We start from the raw sequence: 16,055 nt of genomic DNA, 5'->3' as shown, positions 1-16,055 counted from the left end.
TCTTCTTCTTCTTTTTTTTTTTTCAAATTTGAATGATATTCAAATGAGTAAACTTGTGCAAATTAAAAAGATAAGTAAATAGACAAAATACAAAAAGCCGTCAAGTGCACGAAGGTGGTAGTCAGAATAAAATTCTAATGGTTAGGAGCAACTAGTTTTAATAAAGTGCTTTCGTGCAGAATCTGGACGAAAGTTCGTCATTAAAACTAGATGCTCATGATTGCGTACTTCAGGACTTCAATGGCACTGACCCTCAGTGTCATTTGCACATGGTCACACAACATCTATTTGACCAAAAGAACTATCATGTTGTGCGAGTTCAACAAACTCACTTCACTGTCTCTCGCAGACCCAGTGTGTAGCCTCGATATTAGTGTTCGAAGAATAGAAAAAGTTATTTAAAAAAGTCAACTGTAAGTTACTTTGATTCATGTATTGTTAGACACATGCTTATTTTATTTGAATATAAAGTATTATTGCTTATATACAGTAGAACGTCGTGAATTCGAAGTTGTCTGGACGGCGAAAAATTTTCGAATTAAGTAGATGTCGAATTAAGCAAAACTGGGCACATGGTAAACGAAAATATACAATCGAGCCCGTTTATAGCGATATTGACGGGAACGCAAAATTCTATCGTTATATCTGAGTTATCGTTATAATGAAAGCAAAATCGGCGATCGACATTGCCATTACCGAGGAATGACACAACAACAAGCACAGTAGAACAGAACACGCGTGTTTATTTAAAAAACGAAGATATCTTAGCTTGTTTCAGTTTTAGATTGCCTTGCAAAGAGGCTCTTTCAAGTGCGTCCAACGAAAGAATGAACTTTTCCCCGAGGCCATGAGATGCGATGAATCGTTTGAGGTCAGCGATCGCGCTCATAGCATGCTGCACAGTCACGTGATCGCCATTTTCGTCCCGTCAGACCGTGGTTCATCACGGCGCACCTCGTCGACAAGCGCTGAATCAGGCAGCTCTTCACGAGTCAATGCACAACCGTCTCAAGTCACAACCAAGCAGTCATCAAGAGAGTCATTTTCACTATTAACTCGTTCGCTCGTCGCTAACTGTTCCCACACGGATTTGAGTTTTCGTCCGGAACAAGTATGCCTGCCTTTGCGAAGCAGTTTCGCACTGTTTGGGCTTTTACTTTGTGCCACAATGCGTACATCATCTGCAAAGTGTGATCCTTATCACCTGTGCGTCTGCAGACAATGGTTTGGGTTCAAGGCTAATGAAGTATCCTTTCTATAACCCTGCGCTTGTAGCACGACTTGAAGTTTGAGATGATGCCCATGTCGAGCGGCTGCATTTTGCAAGTGCTGTTGGCTGGCAGAAACAGCAGCTCAACGTTTGTTAACCATGGGTTAACACGATGCGCGCTGCAGTTATCCAGTAAGAGCAGGATCTTACTCCGCTTTGTAGCCATTTCATGGTCGAGCTCGAGCAGCCACTCTTCGAACAACGCCTTTGTCATCCATGCCTTCGTATTGCTGCGATATTGCACTGGAAGGCTGTAAAGGCTTCGAAAGTCTCAGGGTTTTGCGGACTTGCACACACAATGACTACAAACCGCTTGTGTCCTGTAACCAGTCTGTTGTTTATTGTATCCCCCTTGAGTGTGGTATGTGTTACGTAGGCCAAACGGGACGGTGTGTGAATGACAGTCTCCGCGAACACCAGCTTCACACTGAAAGAAGCCATCTTTCCAGTGAACTTGTCCTGCATCGTCGTGAATACAACAATTGTAAACCTCTTTTCTGTGAAACCTGTGTTTTGTGCAAGGAAAGGGATTCTTGGTAGAGACTTCTCAAGGAAACCATTGAGATAACTACGTGTGGTAATTGCGTAAGCAAACCTTCCATTATTCCCCTTCTCCCACTTCGGAGGTTTTTGAATATATAGGGGTTTGTCATCTTTTAAAGAGAAATTTTGTGTGTGTTGTGTCTTTCTTCCCTGTCTCTGGTTTCGTCCTCTTCGCAATAATACAACAGTCTGAAAAATTCGATGATCACTAAATTGAGCTTTATTTCACCTCATCTGCACTAAAGAAGTCTGTAATTGAGCCCTGCCACATGTGGCATCTGTGTGTGATGGTATCCGCTTGCATTTGGGCGAGCGTCACGTGTTTGTCATACTGACAGTGTGTCGAAAGCTGATAAACAGCCACGCGTGCTCAATCAGCAACTCGACAAGTATCCCTACCCCCAAAAGTGCCACTGGTGCTGGCACAGAAGGCCGCTGCGCCTGCTCGTTGCTGCCGTGGTGTTACCTAACTTTCCGATTCAAAAGTTTTTGTGAAGTCTTGCCTAGGATTCCAAATCCCAATCCAATCCAAGCGCACAATCCAAAATGGCGGTTGGCAAAAATTCCTCTGTGAACACCTTCCGGAAGGAGGCATGGCTAGAAGAGCACCTCCAGTACATCTTTCAAAGGTGCGGGGGGGAAAAAAACTTACAACAGCGATCAAGCAGGACTTTTCTGCCAGCTTCAGGAAGGCTGCAAAGGTCCAAAGTTCTTTTTGTTCGAATATGGATGTTGTGTTTGCAAAAAGCCATTTGTGATTGGAGAGTCGTCTCGTGTCTTTACAAACTCCATATGCATTCCTGTTTGGTGCCATTACAATCGGAAGGCCTGGATGACCCGCCTACTGTTCAAGGTGTGACTTGAGGAATTTGACTCTGAGACGTGAAAAAAACACAGGAAGGTCCTATTGCTGGTTGGCAACTGTACGACCCATCTGTGGAGCAGCTTTTTCTTTTGCCAGACACCAGTGGAGATACAGCCGTGATTGCCCAGAGGCAGGAAAGTATTGTACAGGCCGCCAATCATCTTTATTATGGACAGGAAGAAGGCATAGGGCGAAAACGAAATCCGAAATTTCAGGGTAACTCCGCTGATGGCTGCACACTAGTCTCTATATACTGGTGTGAGGTGCACCGGATGACCATAAGAACTGCTTCCTCAAAGCAGACTTTGTTCCGCCAGCGCCTGTGAGTGATGTGTCTCATCTCGATGCAGTCATTGAAGAAGGGAACACTGAGTCTATTGACAACGAAACTCAACGTCGTTGAAAACAAGCCTTGGACTCGTAGTCGGTGAGCACACATTATTGGGAGACTATTTGAGCATCAACGGGGACGTGTTGGTCACCAGGCCGGTGACGGATGATGCCACAACATTTCAGATGAGTCTTCCAATGAAGGTTAGGCTAGTCTTAAAGCTGGGCTCAATTGAACGTGATGTTATTAATGTTGGCAACAAGCAAGTCAAAATAAGCTTTTTGTAAATACAGCTGAGCCCGTTTATAATGATATTGACAGGAATGTGAAACCGCTGGTCAGGAACGTCAACCGAGTAAAGTGTACAGGCACAACACTGCTGGACATGCACATTTGTTGAGAGCACGGAAGCTTTTTATCTAGCTCTGAATTGACGCAGCTTAGTGTTGAAAACTTTTTCAAGGACAACATAACTGCCGATACAATGTAACTCTCCACCCCTTGAGATCAACGACTTCATCCATTGCTCGGCATCCAGTGCTGTCCAGCGCTGCGTCCATGGAAAATTCGTGGACACGTGTTTTAGTGGCGACACGCAACTGTCTGCCAACTCACATTTTTTAGGGCACAGTAACTTCAAGTCGAACAATCTGCCTTTCCTCATCAAAACACGTCCCAGAACCGCAGACACCGTTGTAGCTCTTGGCAATCCTGAAAAAAAACTTGATGGTGAAAGAACGATGTGCACAGCGAGCAACCTCCTCTCCTTCTTGCGAGCGCCTTTCAAGTCGCGTGCTCTGCACCACAAGCATCTAATCCCCGTCAGCACATTCTGACTTTAATGCTTACGGAGGCTAAGGCTCTTGCAAATGTGCCCTCAATGAAAAATGGAATCTTGCTCATCACTCACAGGGTTCTGCAGACAGCACAAAATCTTTCTAGCATGATGCTAGTTTAGGTCAGCCCTCCCATAGCGGTACTCCCAGAATAAGGATTTTGCGATAACCACTAGCATTGCTATATGCGGGTTTTACTGTAGTGCAAGAAAATCGTGTTGAGTGCTTGAAAAATTATAAAAAAATGTATGTGCTTACTTCTACATGCTTGCAATGTAAGGGACATTTGACGCAATAGTATATGCTAAAGGTTATACTAAATTTACCTGTATGACAGGGATACTAGATAAATGATAATGCGCTTTGTGCATCAACTAACGGGTCGTCTATTTCCCTTCTCCATCTGTTTGTATATAGTGATGTTCACGAGGTCATATGTGAAGTTTTACTGGATGTGAAGTTTATGTGAAATGGATTACTGGCTTGTAACAAAAGATTACTTGAGCTTGTTCAGTGATTTATCCAGACCCCCCTATACCCCCTAACACCCACCAAAACCTGGGAGACACCCTGTAAAATTTGGTGAGATTATGCAACATGAGATTAAACACATGGGAGTAGCCTGCACACACCCCATTGATGAAATTATGGGTAAACCACTGGCTGGTATTAATGCTTGACTTGGTGTACAAAGTCGTTACCACCTTATAATGCAAGTGCAGGATTTCATCACTTTTCTGTTCCACTACTTTACTTAGAATGTGCACATTCACAGTGTAGATATGTAACACAGCTTTTTAGTATGCTCAGCTTATTGTTGTATTACATTCAAATCAATCAGTTGTTTAACAAGCACTTTGCACATTTATTTTTTTATGCACAGCGCACAGACTACCATGCTGTCAATATTGCATGATGCTGGATTTACTGAGCACAGTGGATGTTTGGCCACAACTTTATTTTATTTGAAGGTACTACTGGCCCTAAGGCCTGTAGAATGGGAATACAAAACTAGAAAGCAAGTCATAAGGAAAAAGAAATATATGTGGATGCATTTAACTGCACCACATATCTTGTACTATGTGGACAAAGGTAACTTAGAGAGAAATAATTCTGCAGTAGGATAGTCAATCACGTCCTGCAGGAGTACATTCCATTCTTTTATGGTTTCGACAATGAATTGCAAAATACAGTAGCACCCCCATATAGTGAACGTGGACGTAGCAAAGATATGGTTATAGTGAAGTAAATCTGTGGTCCCAGTCTGTTGAAACCCCACCCATGAAATACTGGTATAGTGACCTGTCCACCTTCACTTGAAAGAGGTTCTACTGTAGCAGCTTAGCTCAAATTCATGTAAGTGCAACATGACATCATGATAGTGAGAGTATTCAAAGCACCTGCAGTGTGCAATACACACTTCAATCTAAATAGACATCCGAGAAGCCACCGCAGTGAAGTTCTGTTAGTGTGTCAGAGATGTGTTCGCTAGGCCTTGCTGCACGTTCGGGGTCACATAGTGCTGCTAATACAAGATTGCTTGGTGAGGAACGGCAGCAGCACCATCACCAAGCAACTACCCCTACTTATTCCTAGCTTGAAGCTAATATAAGAGGCTCATTCGTATTTCAGAATACTTATTTACAAGTGAACATTAATAAGCATTAAGGGCTGAAAATAACCTGTTATACGAGTTTGCATTAGCGTCTTGAGCCACGACTTGGTTCCAAGAAAATATCGGACATCACCACCTTTTTATTGGCTGTGTAGTCAATGGGAAGAGTCTTGATCTCCTTATACGTAGCTTACTTGCTTTAGACGACCATGTGAAAGCTGCAGCGCTCTATATGCCAATCGTGCACACCATTAAAGTTATTTGTTTCTTCCTCCTCTTTCCTCTGCCACAAGCATCGCTTTTATAGGTAATGGTGTTATAAGCTAACTTAGTGAGTTAACCTAATAAGTAACCATGTCTCTAATATGCACACACACACCATCAGCATGCCGGCATTGTAGGCCTTCATACATGATACTGCAAATCTTGAGAAAAAATACTGCATAGAGCAATACCTGGCAGCACAAATAACAGCACAATAAAAATAAAGGTCTTGGCATGATATTTCATTGTGCCATATGAAGCTGATCGTGTTGAATGCAATAACAGCGACCCTTTCACCTGAAGAACAGCTACTACATTGTGCACAAAAGCTAGAGAAATTAAAATTATCCAATCAGTCTTTCTTTTTCTCGATTGGATGCTTTCTGCTTCGGCAGGGATTAAGCCATTCTCGAGATAATATTGTTCTCAGTCACTGCCATGCACTATCGACCAATAACTATTGCTAGGTATGTTTTATATGAATATATACTAACACACATTTGTCATTTCCTCTCATGCTGCTGGCCAACATTTGCTCCAGTGTTTGAAACATTGATGGGAGAAGTATGTCATTACTGCTAATTTCTCTGACATGCATGCAGTCAGTGATCTGTATGAGCGTTGCTTATCTCTGCATGTTCTTATGTGCAAGCTGCATTTCTACCTGCATGTTGTAGCCTTTAGCGTTGCCTAATTGGGTAACTACATGAATTCGACTGGTCATAACTAGGGCTGCGCGAATAGCAAAAACGTTGAATATGAATTGAATACAAAGATTACAAGTATTTCACTTCGAATATCGAATAAATGCAGCATAATGACTTGAAGCATTTCCGCTTATTGCAATGTACACCACATATACCATGTACCGTGTTTTGATAATCACAAAAATAGGTAAGGGAAACATCAACTATGAAAGTATGAGGAAAAGGTTGCCACTACTATAACACAATTTATACTGTCAGTTTGTCAGCTGTACTAAAGTTAATCAAGGATAGAAGTCATATTTGATGCAGTGTGGCTGACCCTCTGTCATGTATCGCGTACTTAGCAGCACCATTTTGAGGTGGAAAGCTGGATGTAAGGAGGTGGTAGGACAGACACAAAAGGCTGTGGTTTGCTCGCAGTATCTATGTGTCACCCCTGTGGATGCTATTGTGCTGGTCTCGTTGGCTTAACCTGTCCACTTGTGTCGTGGTAGAGACACAGCACGACATCTCTCAAAAATGATGTCCTTGATAGCTAATTGTAACCTGGCATTTGAACCCACTTAGTAATGGTACTGCAGCAAAAGACAAAGACAGAGGGTTAAAAAACAAGAAGTAGACACCTGCAGGCGGTTTGTCTACTTCTTTTTTTTAACCCTCTGTCTTCGTCTTTTGCTGCAGTACCATTATGCAGCTATCTTATGCATGAAAGCTGCTGCTCTCTCCTTCAACTCTTTCCTTACCGCGCCCATAGAGCGTCAGTCACCCGTGATCGACAGTTTACGAGCAGCACTACTCGGCCTCTAAAGTAGATATGGACAAGGGGTTACATTTGTTGGATGCTATAAATACTACAGATTGAGTTTCATTTTCAATTTTAACTTTTCCTTGGGGTGGTGATTTATGAATAGAGCCTGAAGTTTCAGGGTTTAACCCGATTCTTCCCTGAATTTGCACCCCGAATTCAAGGTTGCCTCTTAAGGGTGAAACCTGATTTTTACCTGGCAAATTGCGCTCACTGAGACATCCGTAGGAATGCGCACAACTTGTTTGGCAGCAAACACAGTTACATCACCATTTGTACCGAACTAGTTCAGTTAGTTTGAGTAACTGAGCCCGATTTCTCCCCAAATTTAGTGTACTGGAAGTTTTTCCACCCAAATTTGCATGAATTTAGAGCCCATGTTTATATACCCGATTTTTACTCCCCGAATTTAGAAAAAATATTTCCCGAAAACTTTAAGACTCAATTTATGAAGCTGACCCTGCGCAAAGGAGGCAGTGTGGAGATTTTATCTTGGTCGCTGTGGGCTTCTTTCGCAAATGCGCAATACTTGCATTTGAAGCATATTTGGATTCAATTTCGTTTATCAGAATGCAAATAACGACTCTGAAGGTATTAGACAATCAGATTTTTGTCCTGAATGTGTGGATATAACTTGCACTATTGCTGTTCTTCCCGTCTCAAAACTAACTGGGAGGAATAGAAAAGCGGCGAAATAGCAAAATGTGGTACAAGAACAGGAAAGTTGAGCATGAAACTAATCAAGCGCAGAAAGTTGGGCTAGTTGGTGAGACAGCATACTGCAGATGTTGGGACACGGAAGACAGGGACTGAAGGAAGCACACAAACACAAGCGTCACTCGCAACTGATATGTATTGCAGGCAAAAGAATGCTTTTAAAACACAACCGGTAGGCGACACGTGCCGGGTTATAAGCCTCAAACCGTGCTGACAGACACACGGCAGCCAGTAGATAGTAAGGAAGTGTGTTTGTGTGCTTCCTTCAGTCCCTGTCTTCCGCGTCCCAACATCTGCAGCATGAAACTAATGTTTTCTGCACAAATTATGGTGTTCATTTCTATTTGACTCCTTGAATGAACTCTGTCACTCAATTACATGAACAACATGGGTGCTGACGTTATATTCCACAACTCATGAACTTCTTGATACAGAGTGTTGATATTTGCAGATATTATTTCTGACAAAATTTGCCATGTTTTGTATATTTTGGAACTTGTAGATTGATGTTTTTGTTCAAGATACAGGCATATCTTCATGAGGATTCTGCTGCTTGCACAGATTTGTGTGTGTGTGTTCCAAAATTAGTTTTGGAAATACATGGATAGCTTTGTTTCTGAAACTTACATCATTTGATAGGGCATTAATTTGCCTACACTTTCCTATATAGCAACATATTTTGAAGTGGTACCGTCAGCCACAAAAAATATATGAAAGGTCAATCCACCCAATAATATTTTTCAAACCACACAAAAAAGGCAATTTTTGCAGCAGTAAGGAAAGAGTTAATGCCACACCACACTCACTTTAATGCATTTGGAGGCTACAGCTCTGAAAGAGCCTCCTTCTATTGTTTTCAATTTTAAAAAAAACTTCATTTGCTTCTCGATATTCGCACATTTTACTGGCGCTGGGAGAACTCTAATCACTGCGTTGGAGCATGCACTTTCCTGACGATAGTTACATTCAAGTCCCGTTTACTTGGATTTCAGTGGTGAGCTAACTGGAACCAGCAATTTAATCGTGCTATCGGAGTTAGCGTTATATCGGAGGTCGTAACAAACAGGCTCGACTGTGCATACTTGTCACGTAAAATTTCAGCTGTCTATCGCGTGCTTTTCGCTAGTTGAAGCTTGTTAAAAAGAGTATCGCTAATTAAGGCGTACCGCGTGTATCACAAGTACCCTGGGAAAACGCTGCATCGTATTGGTATGTAAGGCTCATACATTTGAGAAATCTTGAATACATTAGATGATATTGGATTTATTAAAAATCCACAAACGTAGAATTGTCGAATGAAATATGAATACTGCTGAGAGCATTTGATTCATATTGGAAATGTCTAATATTTGCACAGCCCTATTCATAACCTGTTTGTTGGCAAGTTTTCTTTTCAAATACCTAAAGAACAGCTTGCATCAAAGTTAAATTGAACGCCATTCCGGCCTGCAGATCCTGGTGGTGCTTAGTAGAAATAATGGCAGAGCGTGCTGTGGTCATCGATTTACAGTTAGAGGGGTGACCCTTGTTATGGAGGTGTTGTATTCTGCTAGGTACTGCCAGGGTGGCTCTCTTCCCGCTTTGAAGGCTGTAGCGGTGTCAAGTTAACTTCGACGTGAGCCGTACCCTTCAGTTATACCCAAGGGAAGATACACCGCATGCAAAGTCTTGCATCACATTTGCAATATCGCAGCAGTTCAGCTGTGCAATGTATGTGCAGCATTCTTTTCCCCCTTTTTAACACATAGTGTTGAAAGTCCTTTGTGGGTTTTCCTGGAGTGTTGAAATATTTTGTAGAATAATCTTTTAGAATTTCCTGGAATGTTTTAATGACCAGCGCTTGGGCTAAGCCATGGAAAATCACATTCTGACTACACTGCTTAAAGGAGCGTGTGGGGGGGGCATAGACTGCTCCTCTAAAGGGTTGACTTAGTATATCTCTTGTGTTAGCACACTTTTGAATCGTTATGTTCTTCTAGATCAGAGTGTCGTTGCATTGTTATGGCCAATGATCAGCTCCAACGTTTTGCATGGCATGTTACATACACATCTTGTAGATTATTAACTATGAATTAATTGTTCATGTGCATGCTTATTTAGGACCTAATGGAACGTGCTGAGAAGCGGGAACGCATCGTCAAGATACAGGAGGACCTGGAACGTACACGGCAGATGCGCCTCGAATGGGAGCAAGAGACTGTAGCCACACAGCAGACTTCCAAGATGCAGCTAGAGGTAACTTGTGCCCTAACATTCTGGGTTTTAGTTTGGTCTGTTTAATTTAGCTTAGCCCTGTTTAATGTCTAATGCTAACCTGTTGCTACGGGACGTGTCCTTCAAAATATGACCTTATAAAGCTTCTGTAGTAAGCTGTAAGTGGCTACATCATGACTCATGAGTAGAGCCTCAAGTTTTCGGGAAATATTTTTTTCTAAATTCGGGGGTTAGAAATCGGGTAAATAAACATGTTCTATAAATTCATGCGAATTCGGGTGGAAAAACACCCAGTATGTTAAATTTGGGGAAGAATCGGGTTCAACGCTATAACTTCAAGCTCTACCCATGAGGCTTGTACTCTCAGCACTTATTTGCCACATATCCCCTGTCCTCATTATTGTGCCAGGTGGTGCATAAATTACACAGACACCAAATAGAACAGTAGAGAAGAGGAGTTTCCTTTGTTGATGCTCACATGATCCTGTGTTATGGTTCAAATGAATAATTGATCAATTGTTCATGTTCTTAAGCACCTTGAGGCTTGTGCCTCTGTCTGTCTGTTGTGTGTTTCAGCCTCAGAACCATTACCTTCCATATGGTTCAAATGTTTTCTGCATTAGAGGATGTTATTTCCCCTCAATCAGTCTTCCCATAGAAACTATGTACTGTTTGTCAGTTGATATGATTCACAGCATGCACCTTTCCTGATTCTACAATTTGCTGCACGAGATTGGTCACTACCTCCAAAAGGCTCTACCTTTCTCGCTCACCGTTCTTCCCACTTGCCATGCCTCCACATTTATTAACACTACAGTGCAATCTCGTTAATCCAAACTCGAAGTGGACCAAAGATTTGTTTGAATAAAGTAGAGTTCGAACTCTGCTCGGAAACGCTCTGAGTGAGAGCTTGATCCGTTATAGCAGCACATAGCTACGTCGGAGAAGCGTCTTGGCTCACTAGGCCTCGCTGCACATTGGTGGTCACGCGATGGCAGAAATATAAGAAGGTGTTTCTTTTCACAATATTTATTTTCAGAAAAGCATCAAAACTGCTCAGGACAGAAAATCATCTTATACGCGATTGTGTTTGTTCCGTCAGCCACGACTCTAAAAATGTTGTTTGCGATGTTAAGTCGCGGACCCAGTCGCGGACCCCGCGGATGCGAATATCGCAAACCCAATTCGAGAAAATATCAAATTGCTGCCACACATAGAACGGTCTCATTGGATCGCTCAAATAACGTACCACAACAACTGCACGTGAGGTCCGCGTTGCTTCATCTTTTTCACCATAGTGTTGTGGCCCGTCTGTGAATGCCGCCTTATTGCTGCTTTCTGAGTGGACGGACACTTTGTCACGTGATTTCTCCAACCTTTTCTTTCTCTCATGTGCAGAGACGTATTGTCGTAGCGTATAGGAAGGGTCTTGATCCCCTCAAAACAGCGAGGCTTGCTTGCCTCGCCGACGACGAGTAAGCGGCATCATCACCCACCAGTCGTGTTTGCGCACACCGTTATGGTGATTTCCTCTTTCCTCTGGCAGAAGTATCGCTTTTATGAGAAATTGACTAAGTAATAAGTAATGAGTAATAAGTTCAAACTTAGCATTTAACAAGTGAAGGTGTCCCTGACGCGACAGCAGTGGGCCCGTCGGCTTGCGGTCGGCGCTTCCAAGCCGATGCGTAGTTGAGATTCGGGCGCGGCCCTGCAATCTTGTTCGAATAAACCGGTGCGCATGTTCATATGTTCGAATTACTGGGCGTTTTCCCCCATTGAAATACACGTGGCTTTGCTGGGACCCAAGCGTCACTTTGAATTAGGAGATTTCTAATTAACGGGATTGCACTGTATTGTGCACATGCATTGTTCATGGTGCAAAGGTGATAGCAAGGGTGCATGCACATGTGGTAAAGGTGTGGTCTGCTCTTGTCCCAGCCACTCTGCTGATGTGCCATAGTTTGGTAAATAGTAGTAGCCTTCGTTCCTTCCCCTGTGCACTGCAGGTAAGGTACATATGGTCAGCATTTCAATAGAGTAGACTTCCGTTAATACGACTTCGGATAATTCATTTTTTCGCTTAATTGGTTTGAGTTTGAAGGTCCCGTGAAATGCCCATATGTTTCTATTCATAAAAAGATAATTATTTCGAACGTGACAACAGTCCACATCGTATAATTCGACTGATCCGTCCGCGTACCAAGCACAAATGTCGCCCGCATTGCACCGCACATAGCAGAAGAAAAGTTCGCCCTAAAGCCTGACGGCGGGAGAGCTCTGACGGCAGGTAGCAACAACAGAGCTTTTAGGCAGGGTGTCGAACCGAACCGAACCAAACCTGAACCTAAACCTTAACTGAAAACTGTACCCGAACCATTATTTTTGCCGGAACCGAACCCGAACCGAAATTTTCATGACACTGTTGAACCCAAACCGGAGCAGAACCGTAAAAAATAATAGCGGTAACCAGTTCGCAACAAAACGGTTCGGACATAAAAGAAGTCAGCATAAGAGTTCCTCTCAATCCTCAAGACACTTTGGTATCATTATCACGCGTCCATATCTTGAATTTCCGTAAATTTTTACCTAGCAGTCAAACGAGGACGTATAGTACGTATACTTTCAGCGTCTTGTTTAAGAAGTTCAAGCGCAGTTGTCCTTGCGAGCGCTGTATCTAGCCCCACGCTGAGCCCACGCACGCGCTGCAGCGTCTACTCTTCAGAGACAAGGCGCCACGCGGACGAATGAAACAGGAATGGAGTAGGCCGATTATGTAGCTCTATAGGACGAATATGTGCTTAAATAATCGCCCAACATTTCCCTTTACACGTCAGCAGTAAAAATTAAACAAGTCAGAAACATGAGAAGTGGAGAAGGAGCGTACGCAGAACGGTGCCTGTTTGATTGGTCGTGGTTTGAAAAGTAAATGCAGTTCTGCTGATCAGTAGTGCAATTGTGTCGTGACACATTGCCTTTGTGTTGTGGATTAACTGGTACATTGCTGTGAGCTCGGACAGAGTAAGGCTGGCAGGCTTATTTTCGACATGCTTCAGTACGGTTTCAGATCGCTTCACGCTACGAATGCAGTCTGCCGGCAAGTACCGTCGTCTATGTAACGCTGTCCATCTTATTAGGCTTCCTGGGTAGTTTCATTTATAATCGACAGATGCCCGCCGGTCACATTTTTATTTTTTCCCGTGAAAATTACATGTTATTCTTTGGCCGAAAGTAAGCGAAACGAGCTGGACCACAGGTCTGTGTGATATCTCGTTCTCCTTCTGGAGGGGGTTTAAAAAAGCGCACATTTTTCCGGGCTCAATTTTTTCCAAGTTTGCGGCGTTGCATCTCTGGAACCGGACGTCGCCCTCAGACGGCAATTTTTGTCACCATAGAAGGGGGGCATGCGTCTCACTTAACCTAAAAAAAAGTTGTGGAAAATGGCCGAAACATATCGGGAAAATTCCCGAAAACGCTCCGAACTGCATTTGTTGCGCAAATTTGTGGGGTTGTTACAGAGCCGCCACAAGTCCGACGTCAATGAAACTGATATTGGATGAAAGCTCATTTTTGCTCTTTCGTGTGGTATGCAGTGTTTCACGTTGTGGTCATTTACAATTTTTGGTACGGCGCTCTAAACGAGAGGGCCTGCGAAAGAATAGGGTTTTTGGGGAGCGTTTTTCTCAAAAACCCCAGCTTCAAATTTGTTAATGTTTTGTGTGTACATAGCTTAAACATCCATCCTTTACCACGTAAAATAAAAAGTCTGCTTATTTGACTCCTAGGGGGCGCGCGAAATATTTTTAGCTCGCGTACTCGTGCGCTCTCCATGCGGAAGGCTAAGCGAAGGGAGAGTATGCTTCTCTTTTCGGCTGCGCTTTTCTAAAAAAAAAAACAGCTCGAAATCGGCAGATATTTTCTTCAAACACAGTGTTGACACTCTTCTCTCACATTACAAAATTACATTTCTGCTTATTTGCTTCCTACAGAGCCCGCGAATTGTTTTAGCTTGTCTAGTAAATGACTTCAGAAAAGTGATACGAGCACACAAGTTAATGCATGACATTTCAAGACAAAAAGGTAAGAGAAAAGATATTTATCTAATAAGCTAGTAATTAGTAGATACAGTCTTATTTATAGATGCTTACATACAACATTGTCACCCTCTCTTGCCCATGTGTAGCAAGAGCAGAGCTTCGGAACAGGGCGTACGACTGACCACTCGTTTGACTTCTTTGCTTCTCGAAAAGCATCGACGTCCCCACATGAAAGGTATAAAAGAGTACCGTATTTTCACGCGTATTAGCCGAGGCTTATGCGCGATTTCTTTTTATTCGCGGACGCTCTGCGGCTTATCTGATGGCTATTTTTCCCGGGTATTTTCCCCATACCCCGGATTAAACGAAAGGGTCGACAGTGTCTCATGTTTTTTGGAGCAGGACCGCCCTGCCAGTGCACGAACAATACCGAACAGGGGCGGGTCCACATTAGAGTGGACCGACCTTCCGAATACATTCCCCCACGCAGCTTTAACAAAAGGGGTGACAGTGATTAATGTCTCCTGGAACACCACTAACTCGTCAATCCACGAAAAACACGCAAAAAGGGCACAATCCTATCTTAGTATAACACTACAACTGACCTCCTTTGTTATACATTATGCCGACACTGGAATGTGGACCACAGGGTTTATGGCCTTCCCTACGGTCTCCTTTGTCGGCAGACCCACAGGAAGGGCTCAATACACCTGACATCGGGATAAAACGTGGTCAGCTAAGCGTCAGTTCTCATTTGACCAGAGCAGCAGCATTCGTGGACACGGGCACGGCAGTTAGAGGTGAGGCATGGCTCCAACGCGCAGGCACAGCTACGACAGCGGCTTCAAACTAAAAGTCGTCGACGTCGCGGACCAGTACGAGAACAGGGCAGCTGACAGGGAGTACGGCGTCAACGAGTGTTGAGCGTCTATATTGATTTTGTTTGTGCATCACTGGTTTAGCGCACAAAGCAGTGGCGTCGTATTACCCACGGCTTATCTGCGAGTGCGACTTATCTGCAAAAACATTTTCAAAATGTGTCTAAAAACGAGTCCTGCGGCTTATCTACGGTGCGGCTAATACGCGTGAAAATACGGTAATCCTTTGAAGTTTTGGCTGTAATTTCACGACAAGATCGTTTGCTGTTTGGATAGCTTCTGATGGAGCCGACCGAAGGTTGTGGAGTGAAGCAGTGTGCTTGACGACACCACCGATCCCGTCACAGGCATTTTTACCATGGCCAGGTGCACTGAACAGCCACTTCGTAACATGACGAGTTCTCTGTAGCTAGTAGATCTGGAATCTGTTTTCGAAGTGCGCGGCGGCACCATCCAATACGTAAGAACATGTACTGTACAAGGGTTCAGTCCCATCTATGTGGTCGTCGATTTTTCTGATTGCCAGAAGTGTCAAAGCTGTGTCGTGCTGCATGTCGTCTTACACAACGGCGAAACACTTGGAACCGGAGAATGTGCTTACCACGCAGGTAAATATTGTACAAGGACCGTTCTCGGCTCTGTCCAGGCTGGCTCTTTATGAGCGTCCAAAATATACGTCTGTCTTCAAGTAGAAGGAATCAGTCGATGACCACACTCCCACGCTTGGTTACGTAGAGAGAAAAAGGCAAGGGCAAGCAACCGCAACCTTGCCTCCCGTTCTCACGCTTCCCCATAAAGGAACTCACCTTGAAAGGATTAACCTTCAGTGCCATGCGACAGGAAACATACTTGTCCTTCATTTGCCGCATTACTAGTGGTACCTACATTTGCTTTGCGTCGGCACTTGTGAACGAGGTTTCGACCATGCAATATGCGTACGGTACAGCTGTAAAAAAATGAAAGAAAGAAAGAGTGA

General features: G+C 43.5%; 1 protein-coding gene across 1 annotated transcript in view; it reads left to right on the top strand.

Annotated features, from left to right (window-relative positions):
- Window positions 1-16,055, top strand: part of LOC135398502 (afadin-like) — a 224,298-nt gene that overhangs the window by 198,658 nt on the left and 9,585 nt on the right. The window contains exon 31 of the mRNA XM_064629904.1: window positions 10,054-10,188. Coding sequence (XP_064485974.1) covers window positions 10,054-10,188 — 135 coding nt within the window. The remainder of the gene's footprint in view (window positions 1-10,053; window positions 10,189-16,055) is intronic.

This window comes from Ornithodoros turicata, chromosome 6, assembly GCF_037126465.1.
Source record: "Ornithodoros turicata isolate Travis chromosome 6, ASM3712646v1, whole genome shotgun sequence".
Lineage (NCBI taxonomy): Eukaryota > Metazoa > Arthropoda > Arachnida > Ixodida > Argasidae > Ornithodoros > Ornithodoros turicata.
The sequence above is the reverse complement of the archived record's forward strand: the minus strand, read 5'-3'. Positions and strand labels throughout refer to the sequence as shown.